The sequence below is a fragment of the Polypterus senegalus genome, chromosome 11, assembly GCF_016835505.1.
Source record: "Polypterus senegalus isolate Bchr_013 chromosome 11, ASM1683550v1, whole genome shotgun sequence".
NCBI classification, from domain to species: Eukaryota; Metazoa; Chordata; class Cladistia; order Polypteriformes; family Polypteridae; genus Polypterus; species Polypterus senegalus.
Genome location: NC_053164.1, coordinates 167,557,471 through 167,578,479, shown reverse-complemented (window position 1 = coordinate 167,578,479; position 21,009 = coordinate 167,557,471). Strand labels below are relative to the sequence as shown.

Here is a 21,009-nt window from a genome sequence, read left to right as displayed (position 1 = left end):
GTGTGAATCGCCTTAATATTATTTTGCCGTGGTGTAGAAAAGGGGTCCCGTGTTTGCACTTGTCTGGGCTATAGTGCAGGGGGAGGATGAAAAAAATTAAAAGTGCTCACTTTGACTTAATGCAGAAGCGCAGTCAGCGTCTCAAAGACCGGCACAGCTATGCACGCGCGCTGGCTGCTTGAATTTTGCTGGGCAGGAGACCCCAGTTTTTGCAGACACATGACATGGTATCAAAAGTCTCAGCGCTCTTTGGAGGTCATTCATATATTATATATTTAGCAAAATACCCGCGCCTCGCAGTGGAGAAGTAGTGTGTGAAAGAAGTAATGAAAAAGATAAGGAAACCTTTTAATAATAACGTAACATGATTGACATTGTCATGAGTGTTGCTGTCATATATATGCCTGCCTAAATAAGTCACCCTCGCTTTGCTCTTACTTTTTTACCGTTCATTTAATCATGGCTAGTGGCGGAAAAATTATAAAATGGAAGGAGGATGGCTTTACCAAAACAATTATTGATGGCGAATCGAATATTCATAAAGCTGGAAAGCCGTGGGGGGCGGAGTTTCATTTGACATCATCACGCCGCCCACGTAATCACGTGAACTGACTGTCAACAAACTACGTAGAAAACAAGGAAGAGCTCAAAAACGTGCTGAAGAAAACATGCATTATATAATTGAGAAGGCAGCGAAACAATAAGAAGGGAGCGAGTGACATATACTACCATATTCATGAGTGCTGCTACTTCGTAAAGAAAGCAAGGTGTACACGTAAACTTTAAATTAAGTTAATAGACAGGCTGCCGCTGGTGTTTCTCATGCTCATGGGAAATGCGGGATACAAGTTTAATGAGAGGACGCAGGATATAAACGAGAGTTTTGATCACTTTGTAACTAAGTTAAAATTGCAGGTGAAGGGGTGTGCTTATGCAAATTCCGAGACTGTGTTTGTGGGGGATTGACAGTTAAGGCGGGTGGGGGAGTCACGTCATCATATCCACTCCCATTTACCTAATTTCGCTCTGAGCTGAGCTCCGCGGCTAACGCCGTCTTCCGAAGCAACTTCATCACACTGCCACCAAATACTCACAGAAAAATCCACAAGTTAATACACACGCTGTCTCTAGAGTTTCTCCACACTCAATGTATTCCTCGCGTCCCCTTTATACCCTCTGATCCCCCATTTCAATTCAGGTGCCTCCAATTTCCAGTAAGGCTCAGCTGCGCGATGACAAGTAATAAGTCTCAGGGACAGACCCTACAAAACGATGCCATTGATTTCAGGCAAGATTGCTTTTCTCCTGGACAACTATACTTGCATTCTCAAAAGTGAGCTCGCACAGCTTCGTCATTTTACAACCGGAGTGCAGCCAGAAACCTTTAAGTGCCGGGTCTTAGATAACATTAAATTAAGCCGTAGACATCGCAACATCACACAAGATAGAAGCTCACGAGAACTTACTGAACGCAGTACGAGTGATCACTTCCATACATCAAACCTGTTCAAAAAACGCATTACACAATTGACAAGGTGATGGCTTTATATGGCGTTTGTTTATAAAGCAGCGAAGAGGCTGTGTGAAGGCAGCTACACAAAAAAAAGCAGAGCGCCACACTCTGAATGTATTGCTGGCATCACCGTTATACCCTCTGATCTCCCATTTCAATTGAAATGCCTCAAATTTCCAGTAAGGCTCTGCTTCGCGATGACAATTAATAAGTCTCTGGGACACACCCTACAAAAGATTACCATTGATTTGAGGCAACATTGCTTTCCTCCTGGACAAAACTATACGTTGCATTCTCAAAAGTTATATATATATATATATATATATATATATATATATATATATATATATTAGTCAGGGATGCCAGGGGCCATGACGCGGCCGGGACGCCCGGAGGGACCGGAAGAGGGTCAGAGCCCTGCCTGGATCACGTGGGGTTTGCCTTCCGGGTTGTTTTGGGGGCCACGGGTCAAGGGCATGGAAGCCTTTCCCTGTAGGGGCCCGTGGTCACCGCCAGGAGGCGCCCCGTCTTGGAGACTTGTTGCCCCAGCACTTCCGCCACACCAGGAAGTGCTGGGGAAGATTATGACGGCGCCGGAGAGCAGCGGGAGGACAGCCGGCACTTCCGCCACACTGGGGCGTGGCCAGAAGAAGATTGCCGGGAACACCTGGGGCTCATCCGGGTCCTCTATAAAAGGGGCTGTCTCCATTCATTCGAGGCTAGAGTCGGGTGGAAGGAGGACGAGGCAAGAGGAACTGTGGAGGCGGCCCGAAGACAAGGCATTGTGGCCAGGACTGAGTGATTGGTTTGGGGTTTTGTGCACGTGACTGAGGTCTGAGTGACCATTGGCTGGGGTCTTTGTGACCATATTATTGTAAATAATTGTGTTTAATAAACGTGTGGTGGTTTTAAACAACATGTCTGCCTGTCTGTGTCCTGGCCAAGTTCACTATATATATATATATATGTGTATATATATATACACATATATATATATACACATATATATATATACATACATATACATACACACCAATCTACATACTGTCAAATAAACGACCCATACACCATAGCGCAACATGAGAGGCTTCGCCTTTAGCGCTGACGTCTGAGGTTGATTAGCGAGTGGGTGCAGTGAGTGTGTACTGCCTGATGAGCCCAGAATTAAAGGAAGCACGTGCCGCGTACTGTTTGCATTATTTGATAGTAAAACTATTTCAATATATTCAATATATATAGGCCTATATCAGCACTTAACGATTCATTTTACCCTCGCAGTATGAAAAAATATGAGGTTAACGCAGAAAACCAGATCACCAATTTAAGCTTTAGGAATCATAGATACTTTATTCGACATCAATAATTGTTTTGGTAAAGCCATACTCGGTGTAATCCTCCTTCCATGTTATAATTTTTCCGCGATTAGCCAAGATTAAATGAACGGTAAAAAAGTAACTGGGAAGCAAGGGTGACTCAGGCAGGCAGGCGACAGCTCAATAGCTCGAATTTGGATATAAGTAGGTTCTATTTAGTTGCCAGAAATATCTTTGGTAGGAATGGAAGTTGGATTTAGTCTTTCAATTTCTATGGTGAAGAAAAATGTATGCAATGATGATTAAATTTAACTTTCATTCCTACTAAACATATTTCTGTCGACCAAATAAAAATTACTTATATTTCAAATTTAAATAGAACTTGAACAAATACGATAGTTCATAATACCCACGCAGCATTAAGTGCACGTAAGATTAGGAGTCATCCGTTTTAACAAGCAGCATATTGCACTGATACGAAATAGCCTGCCCATTTAATTATATAGGAATGGATAGATAAATTAAGATTTTGTACAAATAATGTTTTAAATTTTTCTTCCTCAATGGATTCTGGCACCCCCAGCAACAGCTCCTCGCACCCCAAAGAAGATATGTGTGTGTATGTATATATAGATAGATAGATAGATAGATAGATAGATATAGGTGTATGTAAATGTGTGTCTGTATATATGTAGATATGTATGTGTGTGTATATATATATATATATGCCAGCAACACTCATGACAATGACAAAGCAATTACATTGTCAATCATGTTACGTTATTATTAAAATGTTTCCTTTTCTTTTTCATTACTTCTTTAACACACTACTTCTCTGCTGCAAAGCGCGGGGATTTTGCTATATATGTATATGTATATATGTGTATATGTATATATATATATATATATATATATATATATATATATGTATATGTATGCATATATATGTGTATGTATATATATGTATGTGTATGTGTCTGTATCTATATATATGACAGCAACACTCATATCAGTGTCAAAACAATTACATTAACAATCATCTTACGTTATTTATAAAATGTTTCCTTTTCTTTTCATAACTTCTTTAACACACTACTTCTCCATAAGGCCTTGGTATTCTGCTAGTATATATATATATATATATATATATACACACATACATACATACATACATACACACACACACACATATATTACATATATTATATATATATATATATATATATATATATATATATATATATATATATATATATATATATATATATATATAAGGCTTGGTAAAAGCGGTAATATGGTATCCGGGATCTAAAATAGCAACGGTGTCAGTTTCAATACCGTTATACCGTCATAAAAACAATGCACTTATATAGGAGACAAGGATTAAATATTAAATATAATTTATTTAATGCCTAAAAATGCTTATGCGATGCGTGGTTGTCATCACGTGACAGCATGGAGGAGAAAGAGAGAGGTGGGGAAAGATGGCGAGTCGCGCACCAAGTGACCTGGTCTCGAAAAAGAACACAACTTCTGCAGTTTGGCAGTATTTTCTGGTTTCGGCCGAACGAGAAGTGAGAGGCGGTAAATACGGACGAGGCAATTTGCAAATTGTGCAACAAAAAGGTGACGTTGAGAGATGGAAATACCTCGAACCTAAGGTCGCATATACGAAACCACCATCCACTCACTGCTGCGAGGATGGACCCGAGGTCACTCAGTGCAATAGTTTCAACTCCTCCCGATGCAGGACCAACAACATTTAGGTCCACCGCCAGTGCGCAGCCGGCGATAATGGGGCCTTCGGAAAGCAACAAAGTACAAAGGGACAGTGTCTGTTGGAAAACCTGTACTGATGCAGTGACAAAATACTTGGCGAAGGAAATGGTCTCTTTCCACACAGTGAAAAAAAGTCCTTTACGGACATGGTAAAGGTCCTAGATGCCCAGTATGAGCTGCCTGGACGGAAATATTTCTCACAAACAGCCGTCCCACATTTATATAGTAAAGTTAGAGACAATGTTCAAGTGCTGCTGTCAGCGTCACACAGTTATTCCTTAACAACTGACATGTGGTCGTCAGTTAACATGACACCATATATGTCTCTGACTGTCCATACTATTACACCTGACTGGAAACTTGAATCCAAATGCCTCCAAACTACGTATTTTCCTGAGAGTCATACAGCAGACAATCTTGCTGCTGCACTCAGAGCTGCACTTCAGGAATGGCAACTTGACGAGAAAAAACTTTCAGCCATAACCACTGACAACGCTGCCAACATTCATGCCGCAATCAGGTCCCTGCATTGGCGTGGCTATGCTGCTCGGTCACAATCTAAACTTCGCTGTCACAAATGGATTGCATGACCAGAGGCAAAAAACCGAGCGCGCCCTCGGACTATGCCGTAATATTGTCGGGGCCTTTTCACACAGCTGGCAACGTAAGCATGAACTCCACAAGAAGCAAGTGGACTTGGGACTCCCAAAACATAGTCTCATAACGGTAAGCATAAAACGTGCAGAGAGTTCCTCAGGGGCAGGGGCTCAAATATAAAAAAAGGGATATATATATATATGCTTTGCATCACATAAATTATATTGAAAAGTAGGCTATATTAAAATAGAAAACCATTTTTTAAATTGTAATTTTTTTCCTGTATTTTTTTATCAAGTAAATGCAGGCTTGATGCGCATAAGGGACTTATTTAGCCTAAAATAAATGTGCATGCAAATTTGACCAAGTGGAATAATATACGTTAATGGACTTATTTATTTATGCATTCATTCGTTTATTTAGGCCTATTTATTCATTCATTCGTTCGTTTATTTATGCCTATTTATTCATTCATTCGTTTATTAATGCCTATTTACTCATTCATTTGTTTATTTAGGCCTATTCATTCATTTAATCATTTATTCATCATTCATTAATTAATTCATCCATCCATCCGTCGGCAGGACTGCGCAACTTCGCTGGGGCTCCAAACTGGCAATGGTGGAGCGAATCCTCGAGCAGGCCCAAGCGATCAGACACGTCCTGTCTGATGACAGAAGGAGCAGCCTGTCCCTGACCTGGCAGGACATGGACGTCTTGAAAGCTGTTCACGAAGCACTGAAACCAGTCGGTGACTTCACTGATATTTTGTCAGGAGAAAATTATGTGACCAGTTCCTGTATCCTCCACATACTACAGCTCTGCAGGGACAATGTGAAGGCTGCATCAGAAAATGACCCCCAGCTAACAAAGTCAATCAAAACTGGAATTCTAACAAAGCTGGAGGCCAAGTATGAATCCAATTCAGTGCACAAAATATTGCGAAAATGCACTTTCCTCGACCCTCGTTACTGTGGAGGATATGAGACAGATGACAACGCATTGGCTAAGACCTAGGCTGAATTACAGGCTGAGATCGTGAGCTTAGAGGCAGCAGGTCCAGTGGCCATCAGAGTGGAAGAGGGAGAGGAGCAACCTGCACCCTCACGAAAAAAGATGAGTTTGGGGAGTATGCTGCAAAAAAAATCTGATGTAATGGCAGGTCCCGTCGGCACCGTAGAGGACCGAGTCGGAGCTGAAATAACAGCCTACTGTTTGGAGCCAGTTACTCAAGGAGACGAGGACCCACTTCTCTGGTGGAAAAATGCTGCCGGGCGTTTTCCCCAGATGTGGCGAGTGGCACGAAAGTACCTGTGCGTCTGTGCCACAAGCACACCATCGGAGCGGGTTTTCAGCACCGCAGGTAAAGTTGTCGGTCCACAACGTGCCCTGTTAAAGCCGGACAAAGTAAACATGTTGGTTTTTCTAGCGAGAAATCTTGAAAAGACTGATGCCACTTGCCATTCGTTCCTTTTCGCACTGTGTTTATTTTTATTTAATTGATTCAGTTATTTTTATTTGGTTTACGTTAAAAACGATATTGGAAAGAAGACGTTTTTGTTTAGGACTATTGCTTAGCAATACTTTTTATAATATGGATGATATTTATGTTAATTCAACTCTGGTTGACTGTTGTGGGTCTAGTTGCACTTTTTTATAAGCTGCTCATCTTTGTTATTAAAAGTTGTTCAGGCGGTGTGATTTAATTTAATTGATTTGTGTGCGCGTCTCCGCGGGAAAACTGTTCTGGATGTTTATGTTAATTTAATTCTGTTTGACTGTTGTATTTGCATTTTTTATAAACTGCTATTTGTTGCTAATAAAAGTTGTTAATATTGTTCTGCATGTTATTTTGTTATTGTTTCAGTATTAGTGTTTGATATTCAGTTTCTGAACGGTTTAGGCACAAGCCAACAGTTTGGTGACGCTGTCTGAGCCTTACGTCACAATTTTTTTTATTATTCACGGTAATACCGTATACCGAGGTAAAATAGGGAGGAGGTTTGACGGTATCAAAATTTGGATACCGCCCAACCCTAATATATATACACATATATATATATATATATATACTACCAAAATACCCACGCTTCGCAGCGGAGAAGTAGTGTGTTAAAGAAGCAATGAAAAAGAAAAGGAAACATTTTGAAAATAACGTAACCTGATTGTCAATGTAATTGTTTTGTCACTGTTGTGAGTGATGAGTGTTGTTGTCATAAACATATATATATATATACATATCTATACATATACACATATATACATACATATATATATCTACATACATACACACACACACATATATACACACAAATACATATATACTGTATATATACATACATATCTACATATATACACACACAGCTATTTCGTATCAGTGCAATACGCTGTTTGTTAAAACGGTTGACTCCCGCTCTTACGTGCAATAACAAATCAAATCATTCAGTTGTCTTTGCTCATATGTCATTTTAGAGCTGGACGCCTGGCATCTTTTTGGCCACAAGTTTGTTTCTGTTTGCTGTGAGGTTCTGTGTTGTGGAGATTCTCAGGATGGATTGCAGGTGCTCATCAGTGAGGCGACTCCTGTGTGCTGTTTTGTTAGTCTTTATCACTGAGAAGAGCTTCTCACACAGATATGTGCTACCAAACATGCACAAGGTTCGAGCCGCATGTAGACGGACTTTTTTTGTTCTTCAAAGTCACCAAAGCGCCGTGCAAACTCAGTGCGCAATAACTCTAGCCAAGCGCTGCATTATGGGATTTGTAGTTTATTGTGTTACCAGCGCTTCATATACCGGGCCATTAATAACAATAATACAGTATATAAAATGATCTCGGGCGGATATAATTACGCCGGGCGGATGTGGCCCGCCCCTTGAGTTTGACACATATGGACTAAATAGAACTTGAAAAGATATATTTTTCAAATGTGATCGCGCAATTCAGATAGAGTTGACGCCAGCACTACAGCCTGCATGCCTCAATGAGTCATCCTCCTCTCGCTCTTACTTTTTTACCGTTCATCTAATGAATACACTGAGTATGGCTTTACCAAAACAATCATTGATGGCGAATAAAGTATCCATTATTCGAGTATGTAGATCGTTATATATATATATATATATATATACACATATATATATACCCGCGTATCGCAGCGGAGAAGTAGTGTGTTAAAAAGCTAGAAAAGAAAAGGGAACATTTTAAAAATAACGTAACATGACTGTCAATATACAGTATTTGTTTTGTGAGTGTTACTGAGTGTTGCTGTCATCAAGGATTTGATTATCATTATTTCTTTCAATCAGGTTCGTATTTGTAGGATGTGTTGTGTTCAAGTTACATTCCGTGTTTGTCAATCGTTGTAAAGATGACAGGTTTCATTCATCGATTCGTTTCTTACTGCATCAATAAACAGCTCGTCTTCTTCTTTATCTGAGACCTGACACACTGCATGCACGGGTTTTTTTTACACTGTCTTCCTTTAGCGGGACATTGACTTTTTCCAACGTGTGCTTTGTTTCCGCAGTAGCTGGATTTATGAATATGCTTGTAAGTATCAGGCGCTTCATATTTTTGCTGCCTTTTCAATTGTGTAATTGGTTTTGTTCAGCTCTTTGGAACTGTTGCTTTTATCTGTGCACTCGCGCCAGTTCCGTGAGCGCTCGGTGTACATGCATCGAAGTTTCCCAGCTGTGCTGGTGCCATCTCGTGCTATGTCCATAGCTGTATTTAATGTTACCTTAGTCCTGGCACTTAAAACTTTCTCTCGCAGTTTCGCTGAGTTTGTGTCAAACACCACCCTGACCATCTCATCTTCCTCTCCATAAGCACAGTCCTTCACCTGTGAATATTTACCCGTGGCAGTTTGTTATTGGATTGCCGCTGACGGACGGCCTTATATGGGCAGGATCTAAATTACAAACGCCAGCGCAGCCTGTCTATGAACTTAATTTAAAGTGTAGGTTTACATCGTGCTTTGTTTCCGAAGTAGCAGAACTCATGAATATGGTTGTATATGTCACTTTCGTTAAGCTTCTTATTGTTTCGCTGCCTCCTCAATTATATAATGCATGTTTTCTTCAGCGCTTTTTTGAGGTCTTCCTGGTTTTCTATGTACTGCGTGATTACGTGAGAGGCGTGATGATGTCACACTAAACTCCCCCACGGCGTTGAAGCTCATCTCCATTACAGTAAATGGAGAAAACTGCTTCCAGTTATGACCATTACGCGTAGAATTTCGATATAAAACCTGCCCAACTTTTGTAAGGAAGCTGTAAGGAATGAACCTGCCAAATTTCAGCCTTCCACCCACACGGGAAGTTGGAGAATTAGTGATGAGTGAGTGAGTGAGTGAGTGAGAGCTTTGCCTTTTATTAGTATAGATATATATACACATATATATATATATACACACACACACACATACATACATATATATACACACACACGCATACATACATATATATATATATATACACACACACATACATACATATATATATACACACACACATACATATATATATATATATATATACACACACACACACATACATACATACATATATATATATATACACACACATACATACATATATATATATATATACACACACACATACATACATATATATATGTATATATATATATATATATACACACACACATACATACATACATACATATATTTTATATTTTATATACTATACATATATTTTATATATATATTTTTTAATCTAAATTTCATCTAATGTTAAGTACAGAAAGTAGAAATTTCATTGTAGCTTGTCTACATACAGCTGCAAAATCAACATAAGTTTTTAAAGTATATAACAACAGCTAATATCAAAAATGTAAGTTTAAAGGTTCATATTTTTAGGTCAACTTCAGAGAAAACAAAAGAAAGATATTACAGTATAAACCAAAATACATTCTGAAAAACATCAATGCAAACATTTACTTAAGGTTAGTATTACAGCATAGTCCAGAGTTCACAAAGCATTTGTTAATAAAAGCAAATCACTTAGATTCAGATATAAAATATTATAAACATAGATTCACATATATACCTCTTGTTGAAGATCTCCATGTTGAAATTGCATATCACATGTTGCTGGCACAGTTGAAACTACAGGAAGAGGTTGACCACCTAAGATTTGTGTGGGTAGTAGAGCTGCTGTTAGAGTCACAGGAACAACCTGGCTTGATGAAATGATTGTCTGAGCATCAATAGATGCTGTAGGTGCAGCTACTATCAGTGGTGGTCCAGACATCTGAGGCTGCTGGGAAAGGCTGGTTGCCATAGGATTGTTCAGGTGAAGTGAAGGCTGAGTGAAACCCACCTGCGCGATAGGGACATGTGGTGTTGATGTGGACAAAACAGCATTAGCATTGAACTGCTGTGGCTGATAGGAAGTGGTAGGTAAAGTCTGTCCAAGAGCTTGATAATGGGAAGATGAGGGGAGAGAGCTTGATTGTGGGAGATTGGAAGCCAAAACTGAAGAAAGTGGAGTTTCACCATGAAAGGGATGCACTGATTGAGACACAGGAGGCTTAAAAATAAGGGGAAAACACAAGAAGTAAGATATGTCAGCAATGAATGTAGAGATTAATGAAAAGAGATCAATATGATTACTGGTAATTCAAAGTGTATTGTTGAGCAGAAAGCTTAAAATGAATGTTTAATGTTACATAGTACTTTGAAAGAAATGTGTCACAAAATCATAGAAATATAGTTGTAATTAAAAATATCTTTTCATGTTAATTTAAGAAATAAAAAGGAGTTCACACTGCACACTACATCATCATTAAAATATTTTTTACATAAGCACTAAAGGTAAATAATAAGAAATATAATTTAATAAATTTAAAATAATTCTATCACTACAAAACCACACATTTAAAACTGGTCAAAGACAGCTGTATGAACATTGTCAAATGCTGTCAATGAATTTTAATATTCTTTACAAAATGTAATTAGTACTAAATCAAAAAAAATAATAGTCTGAAAAACAATAAATGAAAATAAACACAGTAATCAACAAAGTAAATTTATAAGCCTGCTTATTAAATTTAATAAAACTAGGGGGCTTTGCCCCTGCTCGCTTCGCTCGCCAAACCCGTGTTTGGTTTTCCGGATACACACTTGCAAGATTTTTTTTCTTTGAATTGTTGCTATTTCATTAGTTTCACTTTTATTTCAGAACTTCTGTAAAAACAATATTTGGAATCTTTCGTGTGCCAATATGCTGAATCTTTTAAATGAGTTCTGTGACACTTGTGTTTAATGACTTTGTACCATAATTTAGGATAGGTTTCTCTGTTTGGAATTTCAGCACAGACAAAACGATCCACATCATCAGCAGTTAATTATTTTTTGCAAAGTAACCAATAAATGCATGTGAGTTAAACCCCGTTTTTGAAATTCTCTGACTTAAACTAATTTCCTTTTGTTTGCGTCAATCCGATCTGTGCTATCCCCAAACACTTTCAAGCACCCTCTCCAACCCCTCCTCCCATGGGTCTCGCCTGCCCCTTTCCACATCAATCACCACCCAGCTATCAGTCTTCCGTGCTGCCCTCCCTCGATCAGACCCAACAGTCACTTAAAACAAAAAAGGCTTCAGCTTGGCTGGGACGCTACAATACTTTCGACTGTTACTGCTTTCATATTCTGTACCTTTCTCTGCATATGTGTCACGCCTTGGGTCTCTTTTCTCTCCACTGCTCTTTCTTCTTTGCTGAGAACACAGGATCTATGTGTGCCACGAAATTTTACATGACTGAATGTTTTGCTGGCTGTCCTTGCTCTTATTTGATAAGAAGGATGCGTCTTGCAAGAATCGTATGTTTCACGTCCCCGCGAGACTGCCCTGGGACAATCTCTTGGCACCAAGTCTAATGTTTACGGTCCCTGCGAGATGCTCCGTGGCCAGCCTTTTTTGTCTTGCGGCTCTTTAAAAAGTCTTTCGAGAACTTCCGAGAAGATCACGCATCGTCGGCTTGCTTTTCCATTCCAGGATTTTTTTTTTTTATATATACAGAGAGATAAGCATGGCTTTCAAAGCTTGGATTTCTAGATATATGCTATACAATAAATTTAAATATAACTCTTGTAACCCTATAGTGGAACGAGGGATTTGGTGAATTAGAAGATGTCTTAGTCTTCATTTTTATAATCTGTACAATTACTTTTTTTAACGATAGTTATAATTTTTGTTTAGGATTTGAAACCTGCACCAGAATCACTGGTTTCACACATGTGGCCAGCAAACATATTCCACCACCTCTCACATTGTGGATTGGTGAGACTATGCATATACTCCGTTAGCCCTGCCTCTGTTCTTTTTGATTATAAGCAACAGATCCTGAAATGTTAGTAATTCTTGTTTAGGCAAATGTTTAAACGATGCTTTGTATTATATTGATTATGTGAAACATCAAAGTTTCAATTCTAGAAATTTAATTAAGATACTATTAGTGGTGTTAACTAAAAATAATTGATTTCAACCTTGGAATTGTTAATCTAATGATGATTATTATTTATTTATTATTTACTTATTGGGCCTATCCAGTCTAACTTAAAACATTTCACTAGATACAACTGGTTACATTTCTTTCGTTTTTCCAAAAGGAGCCCAGGAAGTGAATGGACTTACACAAAGTCACACAGTGTCAGTAGTGGGATCTGGCCTTTGTCAATATACATTATCTTTCCTCCAAGAATTATAATTATTTTATTTCTCAACACAATCTAGACATTTTTTGACTGAAAAGTAGCTTGATAAAATTACTCTCTCTTCTTGTAGAACCTTAACCTCACAATTATAGTCTTCTGCACTGTGAAACAAGGTGGGGGGCTAGGGAGGGGGAAGAGAGATGGTGCCACTGAAACTATTTTTAAATCTGTTATCTAATTTATAGAATCCAATCTGCATCACTTTCCAGCTTTTGAACATCCCCTTACTACACATTGCTTTGGGTCTTTTTCTGTTTATTGTCTTATTAATATAAACCTCAAAAAAAATCTCCATCATTTGTGATATTAAATCATCATACTAACTACAAAGCTACAGAATTTTAATCACTGCTGGATTCTTTGAAATTTTACACCAGGTCAATGATATGCTTATAATCCTTACTTTATTATATCCCACAGTTTGACAGTCACTGATGTTGCCTTCTCTTACCACCATTATCATTTTTGTGGCCTTAACAGTATTGCCCTATTTCTATCCAGAGTATCTGAAGAAAAATTAACCTCTTAATTCTAAAGTTATTATTTCATTTTTAAACTGTATTAACAAGATTCCTGCTATGATTTTCCTGCCTGTTACAATTTAGTAAAAAATCTTAACTTGAAAATGAGCGAAGAAGAGATGCTCTTTTGCCACTTAAACTTAAAAAGGCTTCAAGAAAATGGAAAAATTGTGAAAAAAAGAAAAATCTGTATTTTAAGAAAAATTATAGGGAGGCAAAATGCAAATGGAAAAATGAAAAATTACAAGTTTAGTTATGTATCTACCGAGAACAACTCAGTGTTCATAACAATAACAACTGAATGGCAAATTTACTTTTCAATTACTAATTACTTTTCAGAATTAACAATTAAAAATAACAGTAAAATGCACTTCTTAATTATTGATAACCTCCTAAATCATACTTCTTACTGTCATCTTATTGTTACTTCCCATTCACTGTGATTAGCTTGCCATGCTCTTTCAAGATATGGTTACTTCTACCCTGCTAAGAACTGTGAAAAATTGTGCAACTGCATTTGAACATCAATGTAATTTTGTCACCCTGTACAATATCAAGTATGACTTTCATACTACTGACTCTGAGCTGCTTTAAGATGTGATTATCTTCCCTTAATTCTGTGTCAACAGTCTTTATTGGCTATTTTGAATTGTGTAGTGAGTGATATTTTAGATATTGTATTCCACTTGTTGGGCCTTGACATATTTACTACTGCCTTAATATCAGCTGTGGTTATGAAGATATAAAAAAATAAATACATTTTTAGAAAAGCCCAATAGTGTTCTACAGGGAATAGTACATGACACAGGATTTAAATAAATTTGTTGCAGTAAAAACAATTTTAGGTTTATTGCTACCATTGTTTATAGCAGTGGAGTAATAACAGGAATGGGTTTTCTTTATTGCATCCCTACACTTGACTTCAGTGTAGGATAAAGAGTGGACAGTGAGACCAGTTACACTGTAGCTGATTTCGAGAGACTGGTCAGTTGTTTTTGTTGAGGCGAGTTCTTGTGAAAATTATGAGAAGCAGTAAGAAGCTGGGACAAGCCTGGTCTTGTACAAGATTGTGGAAAAGAGAAAGGATCAACACACTTAATGCTGCAATAAGAAAGAGTAGTTTTTGCATTACATTTAGGAAAGAAAATAATAAGGCTGAAGAACCAGTAATTCTGACTATCATACCCTCTTTACAACTGTTGATTAGGCTGTTCATGCTGTAAATATGTCAGTTACTAAATCAAAAACACAAGACTTGAAATTTTGAATTTTTACTATATTTTATTTATCTTATTTGTACCTTCGTGTAGAATTTGGTGTCACTGCTATTTAGTCATACTACTACTCCTGTCCACAGAAAGTGACAATACAGTGTTTGGGACCTACAGGATTGAATGATTACCAACACAAAACCAAACTGGATTAACTCACTTAATCTCTTACAAAATATACAATGTTTGGGAGCAAGGTGGATAGGCAGTTTGTCAAACTTCTATATAACCAAGGACCACACAAAGATGTGCTTCCTCTAGGACTGCTATTACTTTTCAATTTCTTTTTCTCCATTATCAACTAACCATATCCCAATTCTAGTATGAACATTAATATTTATTAGCACAGCCTTTTTTCAAATTAACCTTCCAGCACAATTGTAATTTAATGTTTGTGTATCTTGACATGTGAGTTTAAATATTAATGTTACACATTATTACAGCTATAATTGGTTAAGTGCTGTAACCCTGTAATCACTAGAATAAACTGACTTATATTGGAACTATAATTGTTATTCTATTTTTCAAAAAATTAGCAGTAATAGTTAAATATATCAGTTCAACTATGATAGTTCAGATGCACGTGTTAGAACATTATGCTACATTATTGAAATCTTAGATAGTCTCCTCATGAAGGCAATATCAATTCAGTGTCATTATTATATATACAGTTGCTTAGTTACTCTTTGTTTTCATTTGTTATCTGATAAGCCTCTGTCATGCTAGCATTGGATTACTAAGGAGCTAATAAGTCTTCAGAATGAGACAAAGAGAGAATTCAAATTTGGTGACAAAGAGGCTCTGAAGAAAATACAGCATGTGCTGAACAAAAAGCTGAGTGAAGTAAAGGATGCTTAGAACACTAAAATAGATAACATACTCACTTAGAATAACATGAAGGATATCTGAAATTATACTTGAGTATAATTACGGTACTCAAGCAATCCAGGGCTTAGGTGCTAGAAGAGGATGTGCACAAAGCTAACGTCCTGAACTAAATTTTTAAAGAGATTTTTCCTCCCACTGCCACCTTATTCCAATGTATCCCCACACCATTCCTACTACATCAATAATTCCTACCATGTCAACTGGAATGGCCAGTGATAAGTCCACCTCTGACCATCAGTGTGGACTGTCCATAACTGAAGACCAAGTAAGGAGACAACTGAGGAAGCTACACACAGGAAAAGCCGTGGGACCACTTCAGTCCTTGAGTTCCTAAGTCCTGTGCTGACCAATTTTGAGATGTCCTGTCACCTGTTCAGTCTGTCCCAGGGCTTTAGAAAGTGTCAGTGCTGTGGAAAACATCCTGCATTGTTCCTATTCCAAAGAAGGCAGGTGCCTCTTCACCTGTTGACTACAGACCAGTGACCATACCATCTCACATCATGAAGACCTTTGAGAGAATGGTTCTGGACTATATGAGTCCTCTTGTGGTAGACCACCTAGATCCACTGAAGTTTGCCTATTGAACAATGACTGTAGAGGAGGATGCAATTATATGCAGGTAGATGAGCCTATGGTGCCCTGGGCAGACTGCAGGATTGTGAGGCTCAAGGACTGTGTTTCTGATATGGATGTGAGCAGCACAAGAAGAACTCCTGTCTCCATTTCTCTTCACTCTGTACACCTCAGACAATAAATATAACACCAGGTCAAGTCACTTACAGAAATTCTCAGATGTTTCTGCACTTATGGGGTGTCTTGATAAAGGGAACAAAACTGAGTATAGGAGTCAAGAAGTAAGAAAGAAGTTTGTTTCTTTGTGCAAAGAGAATTGTCCGCATCTTAACATCAGAAAAATTAAGAAACTGGTTATTAACATTTGCTGCACCAAAGAGCCTCTATGTCAGATCACTATTCAAGGAGTGGATGTAGAGGTGGTCCACTCTTACAAGTTCTTGGGGGTCCACATTAATGAGAGGTTGGACAGATCTCGGGACACAGAGGAACTATATTAGAAAAGGCAGAGCAGGATCTATTTCTTTGCATTTTTTTTTACATCGGAAGCAACATCCTTCACGTTTCTCTCATAGTCATTGCGATTTTCTAAACTGTAATGTGCTGGGCTGGTAATATCACTTCGAGAGGCCCACTGAATTAACAATCTAATTAAAAGGGCAAGCTCAGTTATAGGACACACTCTGGATGCCCTAGAGATAGTAGAGAAGCAGAGAATTAAAACAAAACTAAGCATCATCATGAACAATGCTGCACATCCTCTCTCTGGCACAATAACACCAAGTACTTTCAACCAACAAATAAAGCTCAATCTATGCTAATTTTGGTTTGCATTTAATTCATAGTATAAAAAGAAATGTGTATACAGGGGAAATTACTGAGGCTCAAGCATTGTTTTACTTGTATTCATTTTGAGGGGCTGCTTTTTGTATCTGATTTACAATTTTAGAAAATCCTAAACTTACATGGTCAGAGCCCTGCCAGATATTTAGGTTTTGTAATCAGAATTAATGGATTATAAATCCACTAAATTAAGTAGTGAGTGGCTAAACATGATGTCTGTGGCCAATAATTGCATATTATTTCTTTACCAACAGAAGCTTACCCAAAATAATGAATAAATGGTGTTTATCAGCATGCCATTTATTATAAATGTTCTGTCTGATACACTAAACTGTAATTTGGTTCTGTTTTTTGTAAGCTGTAATAGAATTTCTTGTCAAAATAACCAAAAATTCAAAACAAAACAGTGCAAACGTTACTGTATAAGAACCTAAAAAATCAGATAAAGCTTCTAAAAATTCTTGCTGTTTTGCTCTGCTATTTTCAAGGTTATTCCAGTTAATATTCAGATATTTAAAGTCCCACATGAATATAATATCCCCCTGTAAACTTGTTTTTTTAATATTACTGAAAAGAGATATGTTGATATTACTGTCTGCACTGGGCAGTCTCTAACATACTCTTAAAATAAGGCCTCTTTCCCTAATGCTTTCCAAGCAAAGCCACATGGCTGGTCTGTCCGGCAGCCTCTCCCGCCATCTGATCCAACTTACCACCAGGTGGTGATCAGTTGACAGCTCAGCCCCTCTCTTCACCCGAGTGTCCAAGACCACAGATCCAAAGACACGATAAAGTCGATCATCGAACTACGAACTTGGGCAGTTCTTGTATCGAGGCCTTGCCGTGGCAGAAGGCCTCGCGCAGTCTAGTGATCCTTGGAGCTATGTTGTCGGGAGCTACATCCTCCTGGTAGGGCTTCTCAAGGCAAACAGGTCTGAGGTGAAGATCCAGACTAACTCGATACTGAGACCCCCACATGGATTTAAATCAAGGATTGGTGTTTTCCTTGCCCGGGAAAGACTACCCGGGATCCCACCCTGGAGTCATGCCCAGGGGAGGGGCTCGCTTGCAAGCACCTGGTGGTTGGACCTTTGTCCATGGGGCTCAGCCTGAAGGAGCAACGTGGTTCCGCTCTCTTGTGGGCCCACCACCTGCAAGAGAGGCCACAGGGGTCAGGTGCAATGTGATATGGGTGGTGGCCGAAGGCAGGAACTCTGGCGTTCCGACCCTCGGTTGCCGAAGCTGGCTCTTGGGACATGGTGATTTGGACAAGCAAACATTAAATGTACAGTACATTCCTAACCAAAAGCATTTGTTTCTGACCTTGTGAGAAGAACAAATACCACAAGTGCTTCTGAACTAGCTTACACAAGTTACCAGTAATAAAATAAAAGGTTAACTGCTTCTTTGCCTAGATGCATTGGCAAGGGAAATACAGAATGCATTTATTTAATTAATTGCCAAACCCTGTGTTTGGTTAATCGGATATACAATTTTAAAAGCTTTTTTTTCCTTTGGAACTGTTTCAATTTTATTATTTGTACTTTTACTTTAAAGCTTCATTAAAAACAATATTTGGAATTACCTTTTCTTCAAGATTACATTGAATTTTGACTCAGTTTTTGGTGATACATTGTGACAACGCAACGTATAACTGCCCGTGAGTGAATATTATTTCTTTTTCTCTAATAAATAATCCGACTTTGTCTAATGTTTGTCCCTGTGATTTGTTAATTGTCATAGCAAAAGCTATTCTCATGGGAAACTGTAAACATTTTAATACAAATGGCATATCAAGATCTCCTTTGGTGTCTAATGTTATTCCTGGAATATATACTACATTACCTTTCTTGTCACCTGTTAAAATTCTTAATAAAAACATACATTTGATTTCAGTCTATAACAGCTGACTGAGAGAATGAAAATGAATATAAAAAAAAAAAGCTAACCTTTACAAGTATCATACATTTACACTGGCTGTTACAGACTGAAATCAAATATATGTTATTCTAAAATAGTAAGAATAAAAGCAGCTCACTTCTCAAAACAGACTCGTCGGGGATCAAACCCGTGAAGTTTTGATTACCAGTCAACAGCTGATACCGTTGCACCACCAAAGCAGTCGTAGTAAATGTGCGTCAATGTCGCACTCTAACGCGTGTTCTTTTAATGCAGTTATATTTTTGAATAAAAGCGCACTTGTACTGTTATATTTGTACCTTTTGTGAAAGTGTTTCTTTGATATTTGGACTTCAAGTTTCACACATTATAAACTTCATGTCTACATTTTGTCAATTATTACCTACATTTTGTCAATTATTACTAAAACATGAAAAATGTTTATTTTTTTAACGATGTGTTTACATAGATCATTGTAAACATAGAACACACATGAAATGCATGTGTTCCAAATAACGATATAGTATTTATAAAAGGTGTGATTTTGCTTGACTTCTCACTCTTTACAACTCCAAGCAACTGACGCGCAGGTAAACAGACTTGAGCTGAGAAAACTGTGTGCCGGTGGGGGATCTGATAGCAGACTGCTAGCTGCTTGTCAACACATTTAAAGGACAAAAGACACTGATGGATAGGTGACAAGCGATTTAAGGTGGGACGGATCTACGAGTTTTATCGCAGGCTCTGGTAATTCTAGTCTTAAGTGTCTTCCGAGAACCTCTGAGAAGATCACGTCTCGTCTCCCTAGTTTTCCTTTCCTTTACCTTGGACAGAAAGTTAAAATACATACCTATCCATTACTTTACTATATCCCCCTTAATCCAATATTAATATTATGTACAGTGTCAGGGATGCCAGGGGCAACGACCCGGCCAGGACGCCGTGAGGGACCGGATGTGGGTCTGCGCCCACCCTGGATCACGTGGGGGCCGCCTTCTTGGTTGCTTTGGGGGCCACGAGTTGAGGGCATGGAAGCCCCACCCTGCAGGGGCTTGTGGTCACCGCCAGGAGGCGCCCCAATGCCTTGGGGACCTGTTGCCTCAGCACTTCCTGCTGGGGGGAAGAATTAGAAGGATACCCAGAGAGCTGCCGGGAGGACAGCCGGCACTTCCGCCACGCTGGGGTGTGGCCAAGAGGGGAATGCCTGGAACCACCTGGAGCTCATCCAGGAGAGTATAAAAGTGGCCGTCTCCCTTCATTCAGGGCTGGAGTTGGAAGAAGGACAAGGCACGAGAGAGGTGTGGAGGCGGCCCGAGAAGAGGCATCTGTGTGGCCAAGACTGTGTGTTGGGGTTTGTGCATTTTTGGACTGGGTCTTAGTGACCATTTATTGCAAATATTATTGTAAATAAAACGTGAGGTGGTGAAGAACAACATGTCCGCCTGTCTGTGTCCGGGTCAACACCACAACAGTTAAAACAGTAACATTAAATAAGCGTCTTAATTTATAATTAAGGAACTGTGTAGCACATCAATCACACAATTTCTTGAAACATATAAATATGCAATGCTTAACTTGCAGACATTTCTGTCCTCCTATTGCCAGGCTTATTGCAGAGGTAGAAATGAAATTCTGCTATTAGGTTACATTTTGGCTTTATCTAAAAAAATCATTCAAATGACATGTTGATGTACTGTAAATGTCCATGTGTGAGGAAAAGTAACATCCACCATAGATATTGTGGTGTCAGTTTGCTCAACAAGACACCAAGGAGAAATGATTGAACTGCGTTTGTATGTCTGCTTTTATCCCTTCAGTGCTAACTTTTACAAGTACCATACATTTACACAGGACGTTTACAGACTCACATCAAATGTATACTTTTATTATGTGATAATAATAATAATAGTGGCTCGATACTTAAACAGCTAGACAGAGAGATAGAGAGAAATGGACAGATGGATAGATACTTTATTAATCCCAAAGGGAAATTCACATACTCCAGCAGCAGCATACTGATAAGATAAAAAATATATATATATATATTAAATTAGAGTGATGAAAATGCAGG

At 38.4% G+C, this 21,009-nt stretch overlaps 1 protein-coding gene across 6 annotated transcripts in view; it reads right to left on the bottom strand.

Moving 5' to 3' along the window:
• LOC120539703 (serine/threonine-protein kinase WNK1-like) overlaps window positions 1–21,009 on the bottom strand; it is a 332,709-nt gene that overhangs the window by 110,648 nt on the left and 201,052 nt on the right. For all 6 annotated transcript variants that reach the window (XM_039770078.1, XM_039770079.1, XM_039770080.1 and 3 more), the window contains one exon: window positions 10,275–10,757. In XM_039770078.1, coding sequence (XP_039626012.1) covers window positions 10,275–10,757 — 483 coding nt within the window. The remainder of the gene's footprint in view (window positions 1–10,274; window positions 10,758–21,009) is intronic.